At 42.6% G+C, this 24501-nt stretch overlaps 1 protein-coding gene and 1 long non-coding RNA gene across 4 annotated transcripts in view; one reads left to right on the forward strand and one right to left on the reverse strand.

Annotated features, from left to right (window-relative positions):
- Positions 1-24501, reverse strand: part of plxnb1b (plexin b1b) — a 195492-nt gene that overhangs the window by 60462 nt on the left and 110529 nt on the right. For all 3 annotated transcript variants that reach the window (XM_031277173.2, XM_031277172.2, XM_036001850.1), the window contains 3 exons: positions 11635-11723; positions 8598-9762; positions 3282-3464 (listed from right to left, as the gene is read on the reverse strand). In XM_031277173.2, the coding sequence (XP_031133033.1) occupies positions 3282-3464; positions 8598-9752 (1338 nt within the window). In that variant the 5' untranslated portion in view covers positions 9753-9762; positions 11635-11723. The remainder of the gene's footprint in view (positions 1-3281; positions 3465-8597; positions 9763-11634; positions 11724-24501) is intronic.
- LOC116034488 lies at positions 23337-23516 on the forward strand. The gene is made up of 2 exons (XR_004101111.1): positions 23337-23373; positions 23452-23516. It is a non-coding gene; the product is annotated as an uncharacterized LOC116034488 (long non-coding RNA).

A 24501-nucleotide genomic window follows, 5' to 3' on the forward strand; every position in this document is an offset into this window, starting at 1 on the left:
GTTTTCCATGTTCCCTCCAGTTTTGTGGCAACAGTTAGGGGAAGGCCCTTTCCTGTCCTAACATGACAATGTCCTGTGCCTGGCCTGATGTAGGGGGGTGCCAATTATAATGTTATTAGTGTTATAGGTTAGCAGCCCGCTTAAACAACTGGACCCAGGGTGAGCATAGTGGGCTAGTCTGACTGAGAAGGAGGAATACGGCTCTCTTTGCCCGGTCAGTTCCTACTTGACATCAAAGTTTAGTGTCAGTGCAGCCTGCGCGTTATTCTGAAACGCACCTTTTTGCTGAGTCATTGCGTGTGCCGCGCTTGCCACGCTTGTATTTTATTTGTTTAGCACTTACGGGCTACCATAGCTAGTCTCGTGACTGCGGCGTTTGTTGTCAACGGTTGTCAAGCTAACCAACCGTGAAGTACCTGGGGAACTATCAACGTTAGTCACTTGGTTGAAACGTGTTCCAGAGTGACAGAAAATATATGCCATTACCCAGTTCCAGTCATGTCTCTCTCAAAACGTGCCGTGAAGAGAAAGGTTGGCGACGAGCACAGGCAATTTCAGTGAAAGTGGGAGACGGAGCACCCCTACATGTCTTATATGCACAGAGAAAGTTGCGGTGTACAAGGAATATAACATCAGACGTCATTACTCAACTAGACATGCTGAGGAGTATACAAAATACCAGGGAGATGAGAGAAAGAACCGGGTCTTAAAAAATGTCTATTGAGGCAACAAGATTTATTTAAGAAAGCAAACAAAGAATACTTTTGTTGAATACTTGACGCGGCCCAGCCTGACCCACACTCTACCTAGAGCGGCCCCCAGGTAAATTGAGTTTGAGACCCCTGGTCTATGCGATCTAGTGTCTGCAAAATGCCTTTTTATTGAGTTTCCTCTAAGCGAAATGCTGAGTGAATTTAAGCTGGACCTTTATTATATAGGGTAGACATGGAAGAGCCAGCGTTATGGCAGCGCTTTTCACAGTTTCACAAGTTCATTGGTTACCCAAGAAACCAAGTGTGAAGTAGATTGGATGAACGGTTCATAAGATATCTCTCACACACACACACACACACACACACACACACACACACACACACACACACACACACACACACACACACACACACACACACACACACACAGGTTTATTAGAGAGTTGTCAGCAAAGCTTTTCAATAACAATGCAGATAGCAGATAATAATGAAGAATAAGGGTTACATTTACTTGCCACTTGAGGAAACACTGGAAGGTTTCCAGCCACTAGAGGGCATAGGCTGACTGTACATGAATGAAGAAATTAATGAACGAAAGAAAACAAAGGAATAACAACTTTGTTATGATATTTTCTCTGCTACACAAATAAAAAAATAAAATGAAAGAAAGAAAGAATTAATAAAAGAAAGAAAAAGATAAGAGAGAGAGAGAGAGAAAAAGTTTGCTCACTTTGTACTCTCTGCACAACAGCACCAGAATCTAGCTGACATTCTTCTGTTAGATAATCCTTCTACACAGAGTACATTAGGTGAACAGATGAGGGTTCACTGTGGTGGTCAGACAGCACAGACTGACAATGTATCCATTAATGACATTAGTGACATTGACACAGACACTGTCTGCTGTACGCCAATAACTCTTGAATGAGTCTCTCTGTTAGGACGTGCACGTGTCTGCCAGTCAGCGATTACAGTGCACAACACAAGTAAGAAGCTGCGTTATCTGGTCACAGTGATGTGCGACTCTGTGTGACGTAACTGTGAAAAAATATGTAAATGGCTGTCATTGTGCTATTTCTCCATGTGCAGGGGGCCTCAATCACAAGCCCCCATTGAGAAAAAAATGACACAAAGAACCGACTGTGTGGTGGCAAGCTCACAATCTGTAAACTCCTGATTCCCTACAACCTCCCTGCTCCACTGACCTTCTAGCTTAGTCCAGTTATTAATTAGCAAAATAAATAAAACACATAATGTACACTATCTATCTATGGTCAACAAGCCCAATACTTGTGTGCTTCATTGCTTTTATGCTTCCCAACGAATACACATGCTAACATGTTCTATTCAATATACATCTACCTGTTATCCCCCTGATTTGCTCTTGATTTTTCTTCCACAACAGGACATAACTTGTGTCGGGCTGAGCTTCACCCTGATCTCCATTTGAACCCACAGAGACACTGCCATACATGACCACTGTGACTCAACTGGGACCCCCTCATTCAACTGCAGCACCTTGGAAATCAAACTAACAGCCTTGTTGAGGACAATGTCATTTCAGAGGAACTTCACACAGTCCAGCCACAGAGCTGAACGCTCACAGGCTGGTTGCCATGACTGAAATGTACAGACATTTCTATTGAGTGGCACCCAGTGCCAGCAAGGACATCCCCAACAGAATGAGCTTCAATATACAAGGAGAAGGGGCCCATAGCTCCTCTCTGTCCCTGGTGACAGAAATTGTTTGCAAGCAGTCAAGACATAAACAAAAGTCTTTTTTGCAGGTCAGGTTGTGAGTAGTGAATGAGCAGATTAACATGTAGATGTACACCTATAAAAGTTCTCATAATAAAATCTTGCTACGTTAACTAAAGACTTAATGACATCCAATTTTAAAACTTATGAATCTATGTGCCAAACAAACTTGATTTTGATTTTAAAATATTTTAATTAGCAATGGGTTGATTGTCTTACAACACCAGAGGCACTGATATACCAGGCATGCACTGATGTTTTTGGAGGTCTATGTTCTCATTATTCACTGGATGACTTGAGTTAGTACAACAATGGGACCAACTACCATAATCTTAGTGCATTCCTTTAACAACAAAATGTACCAGGACTGTGCTCCTGAGATTATTTCTGAAGTGCTGAGTTCAGCCTGCCGGCCTCTACACACAGACTATTTTAGACTTTAGGTTGGCACATGAATGGAGCGGCCGGCATCTGGAGGTGAACAGATGAAAGAGTTGAATGGGATGTCAGCTGGGTTGATTACCATGTCTGTGCAGGGACAGGTATTACAGATACATGAGAAATACCCAACACGTTACCCAAATAGGGTCTGAACTCAAAATGATGACACAATTTGTTGGGTATGCCAGACTGTCACTGCATATTTTCAGCAATAACAGCACAATCTCTGCCTAACATCACAGTTAGCCCATATACAAAGTACACCTTGGTGTGTGTGTGTGTGTGTGTGTGTGTGTGTGTGCACACACGTGTGTAATGCAGGCTGACAACCTGTCTGTGCATGCCTTGAAATCTGTGACCTCATGTTACCTTGTGCAGGTTCCCCTTGGAGTCTCCTAGGAAAGCAATGGTATGTCCCGCCCTCACGCTGACTGCCACAGCAGTGAGACGGGCAGACGGGCTGTCCAATATGGTCTCTGCTTCTACGGCCATCCTGCTGGCCATCGGGCTAGGGGTGTGGTCAGAGCCGCAAGGGTATGCAGTCAGAGTGTTCTTACAGTGGGAACACAGGAGAGGAAAATCAGTATGTGGTGTCTCCAACATGTCATGTCAGGTAACATGAAGATTAGATCAAAAGAACACATGTAGAATGCAAACTATAACTGCTTGTTTAGTGCAAAAAGCCCTTCAAGTATTTGCTATTAATTTCTCAGCAAGGAAGCCAGTTACTAAAAATAACAGCAGTGTTTCTTCTCTGCTTAGTAAAATCCCAGTAGAACTGATTGTGGAGCGTTTGGGAACAAACTATCACTAGATTTCAGCGACTTTTACACTTTAAAGCCTACAGACAATTTGTTTTTGCTTCCACAGTTTGGCAGTAGGGAGTCTTTGCTCTGGCAGCATGGATGTTTTTTGTTCCGGGCAATTTATTTTTCCACAACAGCGTTTGAAAGCAGAGTTATTGCTTCATTGTTGGTCATCTTAACAATAGGAAGTAGAGGGAATGAACCTGAGAGCTCTGCCTGTTGAAGGCTACTTGTTTTGATGGATTGCATGTAGTTGGCTAGTGTGTTGTTATGAATGGACTCCTTATTTGGCCTGCTGTTTAAGACTGCTGATATATGGCACACCACTATCCAAAATTAAACTTGGCTGTAATAGCATAGCTAAAGTGTCCAAATAGCTATATGTAAGCCTCTGTGAGTATTGATGAAGTTAATCATGGGGAATGAAGGACAGTTTAGAAGGCCTGTTAGTCCACATTATAAGAACCCAACCATTAGAGCAAAGCAAGCAGGGGTGACTGCATGCTAAGAATAGCCCAAACTACATTATGACTACTGAAATAGTTATGAACTTATGACGTCCAGTCTAGAAACATGGCCTGGAAGCTTAAAGACTGGTCTGTCAGTTGGTGCGCTGGCCGATGAGAGGCTGTGATTACATTGTAAAGACACATTCAGGCTGCAATCATCTGGACATTTAACACCAACACTGAGGGCAGTAATGACCACAAGGGAGTAACATAACGAGAAAAGATTGCTAAAGTTGCATATTGGCCACTAATATTTGGTAGGAGTTCTGAATCCTGATCATCAATAACAAAGCATTCCCCATAGATGGCATGAGAGTCTGTCCCTGGTGCAGATGGACTGTCCTGGCAAAGACATGAAGGATGAAGCTGCTTTGTTTTTTGTGTAAAGGGATCTAAATAAGAATTGAATATATTTAATGACACTGTAAATCTCTTTTCAGCTCCACATCTCACATCACTGTTCCCCTCCAGCCATAAGGTTTGCTTTGGCCCCCCCGTTTTTAACCTTTATTTTCAATAACATGTATTCATACCTAACCCCACCATTTTTCTTTTCTTTCACTTTTTGCTTCACTGTACATCTGTATCCCTATATGTCTTTTTCGCTTTCTCCTTTAAAGCCTTGTCTCTGCCTGGTGTGTCTTTTTGCATTCTTGTCAGGCCTTGTTAAACATTATACTTAACCCCACCCCACTAAGTATGGCTAATTCCACCGATCGATCTCTCCCTGACCAGCAATTCTATTAAATTACGCTGCCCGCACTACCTTCTCTCCTAGAGCTAATCTGTTGTACGTGGCTGCAAAGGTTGAGGGGTCTATGTCCTCAAAACAGGAGAAGTGATAATAGAAACAGGAGAAGTGATAATAGAGAAGGACGTCCTCCATCCAAATGCAATGTTTACATGCAGTAAACACATTAATGAGTACGCATGAACACACCCCATAAGTCAGGATTTCCAGAGTTTGTGTTATGAGAGGGTAGGGCTGGCAATATGGAGTAAATTAAATATCACGATATTCTTTACCAAATACATCGATGTCGATATTGTGACGATATTGTAGGGTTGACAATTGGTGCTTTCACAAAATATTTTTTACAATGAGATTTTTACGGTGGCCGACAGGGGCAAACGCCCTGCAACACACGCAAATAGACAAAACACAAGCAAATTAAGAAAACAACTTCATTAATTTGACAACATATGTGCAGCATTCAGCAAATGCACTGCAAATACCACAACACAACCAAATACATAAACGCACTGCAAATAAAAGTCGATGCAAAAAGAAAAGCATGCAAACCCCGAAAAAAGAAGCAATGCAAAAAGAAAAACAACTTCATTAATTTGACAACACATGCGCGGCATTCAGCAAACGCACTGCAAATAAACACAACACAACCAAATACATGAACGCACTGCAAATAAAAATCGATGCAAAAAGAAAAGCATGCAAACCCCGAAAAAAGAAGCAATGCAAAAAGAAAAACAACTTCATTAATTTGACAACACATGCGCGGCATTCAGCAAACGCACTGCAAATAAACACAACACAACCAAATACATGAACGCACTGCAAATACACACAACACAACCAAATAGATAAACGCGCTGCAAATATGAAACGATGCAAAAAGAAAAGCACACAAACCCAGAAAACAAATGCAACAAAAAAACGCTGCATCCAGATTACACAACGGAAGTTCTTCAGACCTCTAGAGGGAGCAACTAGTGGAACAGCTTGATTTTCGACCTCACGGGAGGGAGGGAGGGAGGGGGAGGGAGAGAGAGAGAGAGAGAGAGAGAGAGAGAGAGAGAGAGAGAGAGAAACTGCATAGACTGTAAATATTAAATCTATGTTTGAGATATGTTTTCTCTCGTTTGGTGGGTGTGTCTCGGCTCAGGTCACAGGTGATACACAAAATGCTTTGCTAACTCCATTGTGTTGTAAGTAAGACATCTGCTGAAAAAGTTATTGTATTCATTAGCATGATTGCCGTACTGTTTAGTTCACAAACATCCAACACACCAAAGTACAAACACATAGCGGACCAGACGCAAGCTTTTATTTTGAAAAGCCGAAGCTCGGGGACGGCACCAGCCCAGAGGGCATGAGACGGGAGCATAGACTGTATATTAATAACATATTATGTTATTAATAATAATAATAATAATAATAATAATAATAATATGAATTTAATATCGGTTAATAAAGGTCGAAAATCAAGCTGTTCCACTAGTTGCTCCCTCTAGGGGTCTGGAGAACTTCCGTTGTGTAATCTGGATGCTGCGTTTTTTTGTTGCATTTGTTTTCTGGGTTTGTGTGCTTTTCTTTTTGCATCGTTTCATATTTGCAGCGCGTTTATCTATTTGGTTGTGTTGTGTGTATTTGCAGTGCGTTTATGTATTTGGTTGTGTTGTTGTATTTGCAGCACGTTTGCTGAATGCCGCGCATGTGTTGTCAAATTAATGAAGTTGTTTTTCTTTTTGCATCGCTTCTTTTTTCGGGGTTTGTGTGCTTTTCTTTTTGCATCGTTTTTTATTTGCAGTGTGTTTATGTATTTGGTTATGTTGTGGTATTTGCAGTGCGTTTGTTGAATGCTGCACATGTGTTGTCAAATTAATGAAGTTGTTTTCTTAATTTGCTTGTGTTTTGTCTATTTGCGTGTGTTTTCTTAAGTTGCAGGGCATGAATATGTTTACATGCATGCACAAAAACTGTGCGATTATAAAACAAATCCGCAATTCTTCAAATGATATTCCCTCGAAATGTTTCACAACAGATTTCCTGAGAAAATTGAGTTAGTATATGCATGTTATTATCAATTTAGACAATGTAATTGTATATCACAATATCTAGATATAGGATTTCATCACGATATGATTCCATTAAAAGACGATAAATTATCATATTGAATTATTGCCCAGCCCTATGAGAGGGTTGATAATTAGGAGTCCAAGCCCGAGGGGTGGGAGAACCGCGGTAGCAAAGCTATGTGGTTCACACAGCAGGGCTGTGGAACCCTATTGTAATCGCAAAGATTATTATTCTTCCGTTGATAAAACAGTTTCTACAGCCTAAACCGTACATGGTGGGGGGGTGCCATTTTCAGGACTGGTTCAGATCCCTGCAACCTCAGACAAAAAAATCCACCCACGTGGGGGGGTGCCATTTTCAGGACTGGTTCAGATCCCTGCAACCTCAGACAAAAAAATCCACCCACTTCCACCACTAGGTGGCGCTATAGCAGAAAAAAACGCGTTTGGCCTTATAACTCCCAAACCGTACATCGCACATTCAAAATACACATACCCACGCGTTCCCTGAATTCAGCTGAATATCCTGATATAGGCCACGCCCATTTGCGCCTTGACTTTTTTTGCGCGAAAAATCACAATTTTATCGTAAACCTACTTTTTCGAACTCCTAGACTGTACGACCAATCTGCACGAAACCTGGTACGTGGCATCTCCCGACCGACCTATCAAAATCTTTATCGGTTGAAAATTGCGTAAATTACGCACAAACAAATTTGTGGAGCTAGCTACAAAAACATGAACTTTGCCATATCTCGGCCATAATAAATGCTATCAAAGCGAAACTTTAGATTCTTGTTTGCCATGACCCTCTGGGGCTCCTCAACAAATTTTACAAGTACAAAAAGTTTATATCTCATGAACGGCTCATCTGATTACGAAACATATGACTGCAATTTTCCGCAATATTGCGCAATGTGCAAAACCAACTTTTCAAACTCCTCCTAGGCCATGTGACCGATCTGCACGAAACCTGATACGTAGCATCTCCAGATGGACCTGACCAAAAGTTAAAAGAAAGAAAAAAATCAAAAGAATTTTGCTACGTTAAACTTTGCACAATTTACCAAATAAAATTTCGTAGCTAGCTGCCAAACACAAACTTTAGCATATCTCGGCCAAATTAAATGCTATCAGCAAAAAACTTAGAGTTTATGTGTTTTGGCCGATAACAATGCATGTAAATGGAACACTTGCGATAGGCCTATGTCACGCAACACTTGAAGACCGGAAGAACGTCTCTGAGTGGGGATACGGCTCTTCCGGTTAGCTTTTTACAATATTGGAGCCCGATAGACACTGCTGGACCAAGTCTCTCCGCTCTCTTCCGCTTTGGGTTCCGCTTTTGCGCTCCCCGGGTCATCGGGGGCGACTCGCGTCGGGGGCGACTGGCGCCAGGAGGCTTGGACCCCATCATAACTGCTTGCAGTTCTAGTTCAATTTTACAATTTTATATTTTTCAGTATTTATATAGAAAACTGATAAGCGTTAACACAGTTCCACCAAAACAAGCAAATTCAATCGGACTCAGGAGGAGGAGGAGTTGGACTCACCTCTGGCAGGTTGGCACAGTTGGATTTGACTTCATACTCTATGTAGGCTGCCTCTAGTCCTGCTTCTTTCCCCATCTGTGTGTAGCACAGGTCTCTGGTGGAGTTAATCCTGTGGTCCACGTCTTTAAGGTTAAACATGCAGAGGGCAGAGTCCTCACTGGGCCGAGTTGATGAAGCCAAATGAGTGGAGAAGACACCAAGAAGAACTTCTGAGCCTTTGCTCAATTTACCGTCCTTGGTGAGCCCAAGCTGGACAGCTTGCAAGAGGTTGTACATTTTTCCTGCCCTGGAATGGCATGTCAAGGGCACTTCCACGTAGGAGTAATAGGCCTGGTCGTCCAAACACACACGAGAGACGTAGGTGCGATACTCGCGTGACTGTGACTTTAGGTCCCGCCTGTAGAAGAGGAAGTATACATGCTGGCGGTGGGCGAATGATGCTACAAAATGATGGTCGTATTCTGAGAGACGGCCAGCCACAGCCAACTTGGCAGTCTCTTCGTAAGAAAAGATGGGTTCCTGGGCAAGGTTTCGTGTGGAAATAGGTGGATGGCTGCTGGTGTAACCCCGCCCAACAAACAGAACTGGCTGCCTGTCAGGATGAGAGCGAACCACCAGTCCCACAGTGCTAACGTTGGGGTGGTTAGCTGCTACGTATTGAGTATCTACCGGCCTCTCTGTAGAGAAAAGTACCACATCCACAGAATCCAGACTACGTTTCTGGCAGATTCCTTGGTTGACGCTCCCGCAGGTAATAAGTTCCATGGAATAAGGGTCAACCAGCAGGAGCTTGTTGTGGTTGCTGGTGACCCTAGCCTGGGGACAGTTGCTCTCAGTTACAGGAGGTAAACACTCCCGACTGTCTGTGACTGGTCCAGTGTCATCCTGAAGTTCAGGTTGGAGAAACTGATCCAACTGGAACAGGTGATCTCGGGCCCCGACATAGACCCGACTCACACTGGGGTCAGGATGCAGGGCCAAGTGCTCAAACAGAGTGTCATTCCGGATAAAGGTGGGATAAACACTGGAGGGGGAGGAGTTTGATCCTTGGACAACACCACTAGGTAATGAGTTGAAGGGCCAGCCGACGGCTAGCAGCAGGAGAGACAGCAGTGTTTGGACTGCTGAAAGACGACGCACCATCCCCGGAGGCATAGCAAAAGAGCTGAAGGACAGAAGACAGGACAGGTTGTTAGAAAGAATAGAACACTAGAACAGGGGATCTCAAATGTTTTCATGTCACAGACCTCCAAACAGATATATTATGCCATGGATCCCCATATGATCACACATTTAGTTGCAGAAACCCTTTTTTTTGTTAATTTAGTATTCATTAAAGTCGCTATTTCTTGCACCATGCATTGGAAGCAGAAAGCATCTTTTGTAAAAGTATAACAAGATCATCTGCATAAAGAAGGGCACTCGCATTCTCCTCATCACATCTCACTCCACATTCTAGTTGTTTAATAACATTAACCAAATCATTTATGTAAACTGCAAAAAGTGTTGGTGAGAGGAAATAACCCTGCTTAACCCCACTTGGAGTTGAGAACCACCCTGTCATTAAATCATTTACCCTGACACAAGCTTCTGAATAAATAAAACTGATCATTTACTCTAGGGCTGAACGATTTTTGAAAATAATCTAATTGCGATTTTTTTCCCAAATATTGCGATTGGATTATTTTTTTTAAGCTTTGTCTTCTGTATTATTCAACAAAGACAAACAATAAATCATTTTATAGTATGAACAACACACAATTACACACTAGACAGTTAAAAAAGTAAAAATATAGTATACACACACACACACACACACACACACACACAAACACAACAGTGTATTTTTTTTTACAGTGCACAGAGAGGCGCTGCCTCCAGCCCCTCCCCCTCGTGAAGTTGCGTGCTGCCGTGTGCACTTGTTCAGAGAGGCTATCGTTACGTTAGCTAGTTGCTGGCGTTCTTGCCGTGGGATTAACTGTACTAATAAAACCGTTGAAACACCGCGGCCACGCTGCTGTGAAAGCTCCCCGAACATCATTTATCAGAGTCTGGTTGTTACCCCTCTCAGTGGCAGCTCCTCCACTCTATATCTTTATAACGGAGCTAACCGCTAACCGGAGCTAACCAGAGCTAACCGCTAATCAGAGCTAGGTAATAGTTGCCAACCGAGCCTTCAGTTCTGCGTGTCTGTATCCATTAACTGCACGTATGGACTCGAACCAGAATAAAACCCTTCATTTTATTAAAATGGCTGTAAAAGTTTTAAACTACAACTCAGAGTTGTTTGAATGACAGAAATCAGCTCAAGGTATAGTGTAGCGTTAGCGTGCTAAGTTGATGCTTTCTCTGCGGAGTGCAGACTGATTTGCTCTCGCGAGTCATGTGACCAAATCGCAGCCTTTGCGATTAGGAAATCGCGTTTTAACATATCGCGATTTTATCGCAAATGCAATTAATCGTTCAGCCCTAATTTACTCCAATTTCAAGTAGTTTGTACACTAAGAGTTCACATGCTTCCTGGAAGTCTATATAACAAACAAAAGTATGCAGGCCCTTTTTCAATGTATTTGAAATCACAGTACAGATTGTGTATAATATAGGGTCAATGCAGGCCCTTCCGTTCCTAAATCCATTTTGCTCTTCAGCCAACATATTTGTCTTCTCAATTAAGCTAGTTAGTCTTTCATTTAGTATAGAGGAGTATAGTTTGTATACTGTACCCAATAAACTAATTCCTCTATAGTTTAGGGGTACTCTAGGATCTTCCTTGTGAGATTTTACTATAGGATTTATAATCGATCTATACCAGAGGGAGGGCAAGATTCAAACAGGCCATGCAGAATCTGCAGCAGTTTCAGAGATCTTAAAACTTCGATAGGTATATGTATCTTCAATGCCTATGGCTTTTCACAACGTGGCTTAATATAATGCATTTTGGACCTCTTCCATTGTAATTTCAGCATTTAGATCTTCGTTGTTATAGCTCTCTGTTTGTGCCATGTCATCTTCAATGTCAACTTCATCAGCTCCTCACCATTGGTTTCCAGTGGTGTTTTACAGAGGCATGTCACCTCTTGACCTCCCAGCAGTTTGGGTTTAAAAACACATCCTTCTGGACACAACCTGTAACACAGAGGAAACAGAACACACATCAGAATACTCTATACCAGGGATTCTCAAAGTTTTGATGACCGAGAGCCAATTTAGGGAGCCAGCATAAAATAAAAGGCTGTACGGCAAAAATGCAATTGTGAGTTGTCCACCAAAATCACAAACTTTAACTAACAGAACTAGCATTGATGACAGACTGTGATTCCTGCAACACTTTTGGGGGGGCCACTAGTTGCCAGTAGCTTTCTACAAGTTGTCATTCCTAACCTGACAGACGCTTCTTAGGGCAGTTTGACGCAGTAGCAGAGTAGTGTAATAAACATAAGCTATTGAAATTAAAAAGTATTGATATGGATCACGAATGATTAAAATATAATGCATACAATTGTTCTGAAGGCTACACTTTGAGCAGCTATGTTCTATAACACACACAGTGTGATTTACAGCAGCAGATGCAAAGAGGACAAACCTTACCCTAAAGGACATTAGCATAAGCCTGCGTGTTTGCTACAAACACAGACTCTGACATTCAAACACCTTGTATTTTTTTTGGCATCAATGCAGTCCACTAAGAGTAATGGGAAGCTTGTACCCATTGAAATTCCTGTCAGGCCTATGTCTGACTGGCTACATCCGTTTTTGGGTGTGAAAAGCCCTCAGCAGAGGCCAAGTCAAGTAGTGTCAGTCCACGAGGGCTTTCAGTGCCACACACACACACTCTGGCCCAGTATACAATCCTCCCTCATTGCTAAGATACAAGGTACAAAACCCTCCCGGCCAGAAAAACAAGTTGATGTGAGGTAAAAGAAGATGGCATGAGAACCTTGAGGTAGAGTTCCCTTGTTTGATCACTTGAATCCGTGGTTTCACGCTTACTTTGTGAAATATTGTAATATTTAGCAGTCAGTTATGACACAAATTTCTCCTTTTCACTACATATACAGTAAATCCTCCTCTTTCCTGCTCATTATCTCCTTCTTTCTATCCACCTCTCCTCCTCCATCGCCTCCCTACACACTAACACTCACTAACATCAGTGGCACAGAAGCAGGATTATCTCTTCCAGTGGGCTTATCCAAAGGGGAGGTTGGGAAAAAAAGACACAGACAGACTGAAAAAGACACTATTAGACTAATAGACACACACACACACACACACACTCTTTCGCTGTCACACTAAAGGCATTAAAGCTTGCTTTATAAGTGGCAATCTTCTGTATGTGGGAATGAGGGTAAAGGTCTGGCAAGAGGCCAAAGATGAAAAGATCACATTTACTAGAGCATAATAATTCTGATCATTGTTGTATATACTTTCATCAAAAAAGTGAATTAAATCAAAACTCCTCAGCAGGCACTTCCTTGCAAGTTTTTGTCACTCATTCATTCATCACAACTACCTCTGATTCTAGTACAAGCAGAGACACAGAGGTCAAGCAGACTGATGTATGCCTCAGTGACCAAACCCCAAATCATCAAATTAAACCAAAAGACAGACTTGCTCCTTTGACCCCAGAGGGGGGGAACGAGTTTTCAGTACTTGGTAAAAAGCTGCAACTCTGTGGTGACAGAGCCTGAACTCTGTAATCAACATGTCACGACTCTCTGGTGGAAAGGCACTTTACAGCCCTGTGCAGATAATCCTGAGAAAGCACCTAGGGATGCACAATATATCAGCAATCATATCAGTATCAGCTGCTGTTGGGATGTTTTTCACAGTGAAAAAAGCCACACAAATTGCAGTATGCACTACTTTGAAGGTCAAATTAATAGGAGTAATTATGCTGCGTCAAATTCTTCAACACCACCAATTTGATCACTTATATTAAGATCGGCCATCCAGAAGTTCACCAACAATATCAGAAGCAAGCTACTAGCAAGCAGCCTACATACAGTGGCAAAAAGAGAGCGAGAGGTGTGTGTGTCGTGAGAATGAAGTTAGCAGTAACGCTATGCTGTGAACGCAGCAGAGCAGAGTGTACGTACAGTTTATCTGTTGGTGAATAAATGCTACTATTCCTCAAAACCCAAGGCAAGTTCCTGTATCTTGCATTCTAGCTGCCGGTTAAAGTGAAGCCGGCACGGAGCTACTAGAAACAACTTCAGCACAAGCTCATAACTTAAGGTAGGCTGGCTTTATAAGGTGGAGCAGCTATTCTAATTTTAGTGGCACGCTCCTCCTGCTTTAGTGATCTCTCCCTGGCGAACCCAGGGAAAACCCGAATAAGTCATAAAACCTAAACATGATAGTATCTTATATGATCCTTAGTTATTAATTCATGATCCAGACCTGTTCACAGATGTGAGTTAAACTGCACTTTCATTAAGTTATACCTTTGCATAAAGTTGTAAAAGTAGCCTCAAACTAACACTGTTAGTTACTTTTGTTCTTCACGGTGGCCCTGAAACTTGTTGAGGAAACGATGCGATAAATCTATGACTTATGGGCTTTTCTATTCCAACTTTTTTTTAATTTAAGTTTAAATTTTTACAGCAGGTGACACATAGCACAGGTCACGGTGAACAAGGTGTAGTGAAAACAGTGTGTCATTACCCTACAAGTCCTATACCCACCCACAAACCAACCCAGTTCAGGTCCAAAACAGATGGGGACACACAACACGGCCCCACGCAACATACAAAAAATAAAAGTAAAAAACATAGATAAATTAAAAGATACAGGATGAGAGGAGATTTAAAAAAAACAACCCTGCAGCTGGCGTCAAGTGGAGCAGTCCAGAAGGAGCTCAGACCTCCAAGTCAGGAGATAAGCTGAGGGAGTCAACGAGTTCTAGGAAAGGGTTCCATGTCTCTAGGAATGTCGAGTAGAGCCTCTAAGCTTCTCAAGCGTTAGATTGTCGAGCACCTCTTTAATCCAACGGTCGTGTGTAGGGGGGCGGTAGTGCCTCCAGTTGAGCAAGATCAGTCTCCGGGCTATTAGAGACGTAAACGCCAGGGCCCGCCTTAGTGTAACCGGGAGGCCAGCGTCAGAGGAAATGCCGAAAATGGCTGACAAGGGGTTAAGGGGGATAGTGAGATCGTAGGCTCTGCTCAAGGTGTCAAAAATAGCAGGGCAGCACGGTGGCTCAGTGGTTAGCACTTCTGCCTCACGGCAAGAAGGTTCTGGGTTCGAATCCAGGTCGTTCCGGGCCTTTCTGTGTGGAGTTTGCATGTTTGCGTGGGTTTCCTCCGGGTGCTCCGGTTCTTCCCACCATAAAGAGATGCATGCTGGGTAATTAGGACTACAGTTGAAAATTAGCCGACTGGCTAACACTGGCGCATTTACAGAAATGTTGATTAATGTGCATTGTCCTAATCAAATAAACTTAAACTTAATACTCATCCAAAAGGTAGTTAATTTAGGGCAAGACCAGAACATGTGAGTATGGTTGGCAGGAGACTGGTTACACCTATTACAGGCGTCCCGGACTTTATGAAGGCCCTTGCATTGGATCAAGCCATGACGAGCACATATGGAGGAACCGTAGTCAGAGCAAGATCCCATTGTTGGTCCGTAATATTATATTTATTTATAATTCAGATCGCTCTCCCATGCAGCCTCTGTCAAAGTACGAGGGCCCGCCGAGGCCGAGCACAATGAATCGTACAGTACAGAAACACATTTCTTTCGGTTCGGGTCTGTCGTCAGGAGGGAATCAGTCAGAGTTTCGGGGGGTCGGTTTGGAAAGTGGGAGAATGTCTTCTTGACAAAGTCCCTAATCTGGAAAAAGCGAAAGAGGTGTGACTTTGGCAAACCATAGAGGGAAGCGAGCTCTGTGAAGGATGCAAATATGTCATCTTTGTATAGGTCTTTGACGCTGATGCAGAATTGCTGCCCCATAGAAATGTAGATATCGCCCTGTCCAGCTTGTCGAAAAAAGATTTAACGATAAGTTCCGGGATGTGCTGGAAAAGATAAAGAAACTTGGGGAGGGCACCATCTTGATCAAATTTATCCGGCCCACGAGGGAGAGTGGTAAGACCGACCAGCGGTCAAAAACACCAGGGTTTCCCGCAGCACTTTGCAGCTTAGGCGGCCACCTAAGCAAGACACGCCTGCCGCCTTAACTACGTTGTTAAAAAAAAAATGTATATGAACGATATCCGCCGTGTTACTCTGTCCTGTTTTCTCCCTTTCATTCCAAACTGTGACCAACGCCAGTGTCCCTTCTCTGCAGAACGCTTACAATCTTTAAATATGTGACAAGGCTTGTCCGCTTGTCCAGGACAAGTGGATTTTTTTGTAGGGCAAGTGGAAGAGAAATTTACTTGCCCCACTGGACAAGTTAAAACTCAAACAAAATAAAATGCCATGTTACTTCAGGTTATGTGCCACTCATTACTAGGGTTGGGTACCGAACAAATAACGGTACTACTGAGGACGGATTCACTTTAAATCAAACGGTGCCAAATTTCGGTGCTCAAGAACGCATAAGGGCGAGCATATCTGACGTCTCTGCATCTTGACAGAGAGCGGAGCTCCGACTGCCGTCACATACACACACAGCGCTGTAGTGCCAACGGAGCGAAACAACGTTGACTTTGAGTGAGTCACGGCAATGCCGGTAAAGCGGTTGCAAGTGTGTTTACACTTTCCAAACTCCACACAGACAGCGTATATAATGGCGAGGTGAAAGCTGTCACGGTATGGGTTAACGTTAGACTTCCTCTGTTACAGGCAGGCACCACAGAGTTCCCCCCCACCCTCCCGTCAGATGGCAACCCCCCCCGGTCTGACGGCAATCCCAACCCTACCACAACTAACAAATTTTCTGCGGGAAACCCTGAACACTTTCGGTTTTTTAGACCAGAGGTAAGAAGTTTTTGTGGAACACGTCTGATACAGCCTTTGTAATAAAAAAACCCAAGTAGCGAAATCTGTCCTCCGCCAACTCAAATGACGACAAAGAGTGTGGGAGCTGCATAGCCAGAGAATTTATCGGTAGGAGCTTGCTTTTCTGATGTTGAGCTTGTAGCCGGAATATGCACTGAACCGTTCCAGAATGTTTAAAATCACAGGGAGCGAGGCAGCTGGGTTAGAGATGTAAGGGAGAAAGTCGTCCGCATTCAATGAAACTTTATGTATGGACTTTTCTTAATATTTTGCAGTTAAACAAAGATAGACATTACTTTTTCAAATGCACAGTGTTTACACGTTTTTTTGTGTCTACAAAAAATTATTATGATTGAAACTTGTTTTATGCAGATCATATCGACATCGGTACGTAAATATTGGTTATTGGCCATAACAGCAATGTTAATATCAATTATCGTATGGGCCAAAATTTTCATATCCATACATCCCTAAAAGCAGCAGTCCAGAGCAGAGACAGGACTGACAGGCATGTTAACTCATAGAAGCACTAATTTAACAAATACAGGGCTTCTCCTGTTTCCTCCTCTTGGAACAGTGTTGAATTTGAGCACAAGGTTGTCTTCTCCAATAACTCTCAACATTTGCAGGCTGTCACTCTACTCATCTAAGAGTAATAGGCCAATCAAGTCCTCATCTACCTTATTTTGCTATTTGCTGAAAGCTGCAAATCAAATAACTACAACTACATTCATCAGTCCAAGTATATTTTTTAATTCTAAAAATGTTCCGCTATGCAAATATCTTGGTCACAATTCTTTGAAAAAGAAAGTTGTCATGTGTTTATGTAAACAAAGTAACTAACTATCTGTTGATATATAGTTATCATGTGTTTTAAACTCTCAAATATCGATACTGGTGTCAGCCTTAGATATGTCAATAGATATGTTCACCAACCACGTTCCTTTCCTTGCCCTTGTCTTGACAGAATTCAGCTGGTAGCCACATATCCTTTCAGTTGTCCCAATGACTTATTGTTTCATGTTGAAGAAGGCAGGGCCATGTCACAGTGAAGGAACACAGGAGGAAGGTTTCAACAGAGCTTTGAGGCTGGACCAGGCTTTGTTCACCAAGGAGAGATTATATGTAAAATCACTTCTAAACTAGTACTAATGTTTTGTTAAGACAGAGGCCAGGTAGTTGTGTGACCTGAAGTAGATGGACCGGACCAGCAGGGTAGAATCAATATACGACAAACCAAAGTTGACCAACCTCGACCCACCACAAATGGACTGGAGCTTGAGCTGCAGCCAAAAATACTCAACAAACAACCAAGCATTCCAGGGAGGCACATTCATTTGAGCCATCATCCGCTTCATTGAGTCCAGCCTTTCATTCATTTTCAATTCAACTATCCTATATTCTGGAGGAGGCCAGAAGGGAGAACAGCAGGGAGGGGGGCAGACATTCTGAAGTGAAAACGCTGGCAGAGTGACATTAGTGGACAGAAAAAGGGCTACAGGAAGACAATGGTGCATGAGGGAGACAGGGGTGAGAGAGAGAAAGGAAGAAACGCGAGGGGAAATAGCCACAAATGAGTGCTTGCAAGCCTCAGTGCTCACTGAGTACTGATGGAATGTGACTAATGATAATAAGCTAGAGAGAGAGAGAGAGAGAGAAAGAGAGAGAGACTCATTCAACACCCTCATTCACAGTATGAGGGGGAGCGGTAATAAACCATGTTTCTAATTAGTGACATGATTGTTAGCATAAAGATACAAACATGCATGAGCACACACGCCTATAATGAGAAGTCTCTCCTCTGAACACTTTAAACAAATAAATACGCACACACAGGGAAATAGTGGGACTCAGCGAGGCCTTGAGTGAATGCAGCCATCTGCAATCAGTCACTGCCCTTACATCAACAAACAGTGTTTACAATGGATGCTTTAGTGGCTACGAGAGCCTACGGTGTTCAATTACACAAACACTGGCCGTCAGCATCCTCCTACTCCTCCACAACACAACTGTTACTGCTGTGATATATGAACTGTGTAAACCATTAGTGCGACCCTGCAACACCGAGCAGGAAGGACACCGACTTTTGTCCCTCTGGATTCACAGGGACAGAACATATCAGACTACAGAAGGTTGGTTCTGGACTGTACTGGTGTGATTTATTGTACCATAGTGTCAGGTTTGACAAGTTGTCAACACATACAGGGGTACTCAATTAAAATGGAGTAGCAAAGTACAAGAAGCCACTGGTTCCACAAGTATTTGTTTCTATTGTAATTTGAAAGTTTCTTTTAATGATATTCTTTTTTATATATTTTTAAACATACAGAACAGACAACCACAACTGAACAAGAACAAAAACCCTCTCCCATTCCCCACCCTCTGCGGTCTCGAGGAAAACAAAAACAGAAATCACACCTTGCCTAGTCACTCTCTTCTAATTCTTGTGATGCTGAGGTCATTAAGGACTGATACTTGTGCTGCTGCGTTTTTCAACATACCTTTCTTATTGAATAGCTGGTTTACAGTATAATTGCCTCTGTCACTCCACTGCTTACAAGCAAAGGGTTTGTTGCCAGACATTGTGTATTGTGCCAAATTGGGGTATTCAAATACCACTTGTTGGTGTAGCCTAGTTGCTCCTCCACCTGTTTAAAGTTAGTCAATGTGTTGGTGATAATAGAGCCATAGGCTAGCATACACTTTTGTGGACATACACCTGCAAAGGCAAGGTCTTGCAGTCTTAGACTTCCAGTGAGATTTTGCTCTATTTCTCCGCCAGGCCTCCCGTGTTTGAGGTACGTTGCAGGGTAGAGTATTTTAGCCTAGGTTGTTTATTATTCCAAATACACTCACCTAAAGGATTATTAGGAACACCATACTAATACCATGTTTTACCCCCTTTCGCCTTCAGAACTGCCTTAATTCTTTGTGGCATTGATTCAATAAGGTGCTGGAAGCATTCTTTAGAAATGTTGGCCCATACTGATAGGATAGCATCCCCCACACCATTATACCACCACCACCACCAGCCTGCCCAGTGGTAACAAGGCATGACGGATCCATGTTCTCATTCTGTTTACGCCAAATTCTGACTCTACCATCTAAATGTCTCAACAGAAATCGAGACTCATCAGACCAGCAACATTTTTCCAGTCTTCAACTGTCCAATTTTGGTGAGCTCCTGCAAATTGTAGCCTCATTTTCCTATTTTTAGTGGAGATGAGTGGTACCCGGTGGGGTCTTCTGCTGGTGTAGCCCATCCACCTCAAAGTTGTGCGTGTTGTGGCTTCACAAATCCTTTGCTGCATAGCTCGGTTGTAACAAGTGGTTATTTGAGTCAAAGATGATCTTCTATCAGCTTGAATCAGTCGGCCCATTCTCCTCTGACCTCTAGCATCAACAAGGCGTTTTCGCCCACAGGACTGCCGCATACTGGATGTTTTTCCTTTTTCAGACCATTCTTTGTAAACCCTAGAAATGGTTGTGCGTGAAAATCCCAATAACTGAGCAGATTGTGAAATACTCAGACCAGCCCGTCTGGCACCAACAACCATGCCACGCTAAAAGTTGCTAAGATCACCTTTCTTTCCCATTCTGACATTCAGTTTGGAGTTCAGGAGATTGTCTTGACCAGGACCACACCCCTAAATGCACTGAAGCACCTGCCATGTGATTGGTTGATTAGATAATTGCATTAACGTGAAATTTAACAGGTGTTCCTAATAATCCTTTAGGTGAGTGTATATTGCCGAATTAAGGTATCAAGTTTCTTCCAGAAATGTATCGGTGGGGGTAAGGGGATCATTTTACTTAAGAAATTCACACGAGGAACTATGTTCATTTTAACAACAGCAATCCTGGAGTGTAGTGATGCCGGCAGCGCAGACCAATTTTTTAAAATCTCTTTTCATTCGTACAGACCAATCAAGTTACAGTCTTACATTTGTTTTACTTTTTCATTTCCAAAAAAGAACCCCACTGGTCACCCTCCCCCAAACCCACCCTCATCAGAACCTCTGTGCGTCTCGGTATGTCACCAGTCAAACAAAAGATAATAGTGAGTCACCTGTACACTTACACATAATCCAGTAATATTAAAAAAGAAAAAAGAAAAATAAACAGTAATACATAAAACAATAATGCAGACTTCTTTAGGCCTCGGCCATCAAACTGTCTTAGTGCTTTACATGTCATTAGGGAATCTCAGGAAAAGACTGTTATTAATGGGTTCCAGATACCATAAAAAAGGTCATTGGACCCTCTAATGGCGTTTTTCCATTACATGGTACCTGCTCGACTCGCCTCGACTCTACTCGCCATGCCTCGACTCGGCACACTGTGCGTCCGTTTTCCATTGCAGATTTTAGTACCGCCTCAGCGTGGCTTGTCGTATGCCGGCTCGACGCACACACCAGCGCACAAGTATAAACATCAGGCCACTTGAGCTTGTTTTACAGTTCTGCGGAGGCTCCACGCAGAGCTTTCGCCGTAGCCTATGTAATATGTGGCCTGATGTATACATTTGTCAGCTGGTGTGTGCGTCGAGCCAGCATGTGTGTGTGTATGTAGGATACAGCGAAAGCTCTGCCTGGACTGGAGCCTCCGCAGAACTGAAACAAGCGGCGCCGCAGTAAACTGCCGTGACCTAACACAGAACGTGGAAGGTGTGTTGTTGTTCCCACAGCCAGAAGACACATTTTGTTTCAGAAGAAGCTGGAGGCAGCAACAAAAAACACAGCTGGCTAAACTGTTTAAAAATAGCGGGTTTGTTCAGGACACCCCGTCTGTCGCTTTCACGTCACCTTTTCGGCTCGCCTCAGCTCGCTTGGAACCTCGACTGAGGAGGTACTAAAAAAAGTACCTGTTAGCAGGTACCAGGTACTTTTTTTCGTAATGGAAAACCAAAAAAGGCGAGTAGAGTCGAGGCGAGTCGAGCAGGTACCGTGTAATGGAAAAGCGCCATTAGTGCATACTTTATCTTTTCCAATTTCAGATACATCATAAGATCAGTCAGCCATACAAATACTTTTGGTGGGTATGGGGATTTCCAATGTAAAAGAATTTGCTGCCTGGCAATCAAAGTTGAAAAGGCTAATATATCTTTATACCTAGCAAGCCCTATATGGTCGCTCCACACTGTTCCAAAAATTGAGGTATATACATTGGGCTCACATTCTATTTCTATAACTTCAGATAACGTTTTGTAGACCCCTGACCAAAATTGATCCAAGCGTGGGCATGACCAGAACATGTGGGTCAAGGTTGTTGGAGCGCTATTACACCTGCTACAATTTTCATCCATGCTTAAAAATATTTTTGCCAGTTTAGCTCTAGAAAAATGCATCCTATGTAAAACTTTAAACTGGATTAAGCTTAGACGAGCACAGGATGTAGTCCCATTGACCCAAGTATAACGTTGCATATAAGCATATATTACGTTATAGCATTCATAACGGTAAACGTCTTTTTCTTGTGTTTGCTGTCTTTTAACAGGGACAAACGAAGGCGGTCACTGATGATGGGAAAGCAAAAGACAAGCAGGGAGACTGGCCAAAGAGAGATGTTGAATAGATTATTTGCTATAGCCTATTAGAGATTGGCATTCTGAAAATAAATGCATTAAATTAACTGGTTTGTCCGTGTCATTACGTTTTTGGGTGTGTATATAATATAAACTGTTTTTCAGTGTCTATTTCTGACTGAATAATTAGTGTGAACTGAAGGCGGGGAAACATTTTCAATGACGCAAGCACGCAATGACGTGCACTTGCTAGCTTGTTCCATTGTACATGTTCTCCGAATGCTAAGGAGGAGCCTGGCCTAGCCTCTGAAGGATCCTTCCTTGGAAGGACTAGTCCTACCAAGGAAGGATCCTTGACATTGAGAAACGGCTACAGTTTAGGCGATAACGAGACCTGCTTTTTCGCACCTGCTTTTTCGCACCTGCGGGCGTTTCACTGAGTCACCGTGATAACAGACAAAACGATTTGGCGTCGAAGAAAAAGTAATAGACCTGGTTATTTAATGAAATGCGGAGGTGAAAGTGAGAGCTTAGTCTCCTGCAGCCATCATGGTTGCTGGTCACATGATCATCCGTGATCCCCCTTTTAATGATATTCTTAATGTTCCTCAACATAGAATAATGTAACAATGCTCTAGGTTTATGTTATGACTATAAGTGTTTAACTACTTCAACTGCACATTATTATTAATAAATTATAAGTTATGTACCTGTTTGCTATGGTGGACAACTGTCGTTGCTATGAGGTAAAAGCCTGTCAGAGACCAATCAAAGCCAAGGGCGGACTGGCCATCTGGCATACCGGGCACTTTCCCGGTGGGCCGACGTGCTTTTTGGGCCGACCACCGACACTTTTTTATTTATTTATTTTTTCCTTTTATTTTTATTTTTTTTGGTCCGGCCCATGAACCGGCCCATAAAAGTGGTAGGCCTAGATCAGCGGCCCAATGTTTTTTCAATTGACACTGGGTTGGCCCAAAACACTTACACGTTGAACGTTGAGGTAGTAGTTAGTGAAAATGTCCAGTTCATGGTTATCTGTAGATAAATAGATAGATAGATTTTTTTATTGATCCCAAAAAAATGGGAAATAACATTGTTGCAGCAGCAAAAATTTCAGACACACAGCACACGTACAGAGTAAACATTAAATAATAGAAAAAAAAAAAAAAAATATATATATATATATATATATATATATATATATATACACGTACACATACACCCCCTACCTTCACAATGAAATGGACTAGTCCGTAACGGTGCACGGCGCGAAAGATAAACACACAGTGACAGGAGGACTGGGATGTACTGACTGTTCTCAGTCCAGAGCATGGTCCAGAGTCTATGGGGTCGCTGTGTCAATTTTTTACTGTCTATGGGAAGTACACATACAGAGACGAAGCAAGACGAATCGGAAATGAAACAAAGTTAACCAAAGCGGCTCAAATTAAAGAAAAAAGCGAAAAGACAGGCAAGCAGCTGGCTGTGAAGTGGCGCTAGGTGAGGATAACGTTAACCAAGACAATGAAGAGGACATCATATCTTTAAACAGCACCCTCTTTGGGATTTCTGCCTGCATGCAGTTTCGGGTGTGCTCCCGTGGCTGATGATAGTGGTAGTGGTGTCGGTGGCAGTGGCATGCACAGTGAGGAGACTCAGGAGGAGAGGGACAGAGATGAGGGAGTGAGGGTACAACCTGCGGTAAGCACAGCTCCCCTTAAAACACTTTGCCCCTTGATAAAACTAAGCCATAAACAAGTGGTGGACAAACTGTTGATGATAACACTACAACAATAAAAAGTAGGCATGCTACACTGTATGACTGCATTAGTTCGGCTAAGTGTGCGGGTATCTGAATCTTGACTGATGATGTTCGCACCGTTTTATTATTATTAGGCTATATTAGCCTACCTTTCATTCAACAAAGTAGCCTACATCTTAATAATAAGCAAACCACCACCTTAGGTTCATCAGACCTTGTGCTTGTGCATTTGTGTCCGTAAAGTAGCCTAGATAAACGTTGCACATCATGCCAACTTTAACGAGAATTGCAGCTTTTCTATCTGCATTGGCAGACGAAAACTTATGATAAACCTCTTCAATTAAAGCACAGGACCTCGTCAGTCGTGAAATTATAAAAAAAAAAGCTATATAGCTTGTTTTATGATTGTTTTATGATTCATGAGGAGTATACCGTGTTATTTTATTAATAAATGACACTTTTTTGTAATATTTAATGTGTCAACTCTCACTGATTCTTGCTTACTCATTCCATGGCATTAGTAGTTTTAAGGAGTAGGAGTTGGTATACATATTCAGGGTAGCGCAAGGACGGGTGGTATTTGTGATCTTATGTGGTGGGCCAGTCTGGGCCAAAATGCCAGGGCCGATTTTTGGTCCCAGTCCACCCCTGATCAAAGCTGTAACAAAATT

The sequence above is a fragment of the Sander lucioperca genome, chromosome 6 (genome assembly GCF_008315115.2).
Source record: "Sander lucioperca isolate FBNREF2018 chromosome 6, SLUC_FBN_1.2, whole genome shotgun sequence".
NCBI lineage: Eukaryota > Metazoa > Chordata > Actinopteri > Perciformes > Percidae > Sander > Sander lucioperca.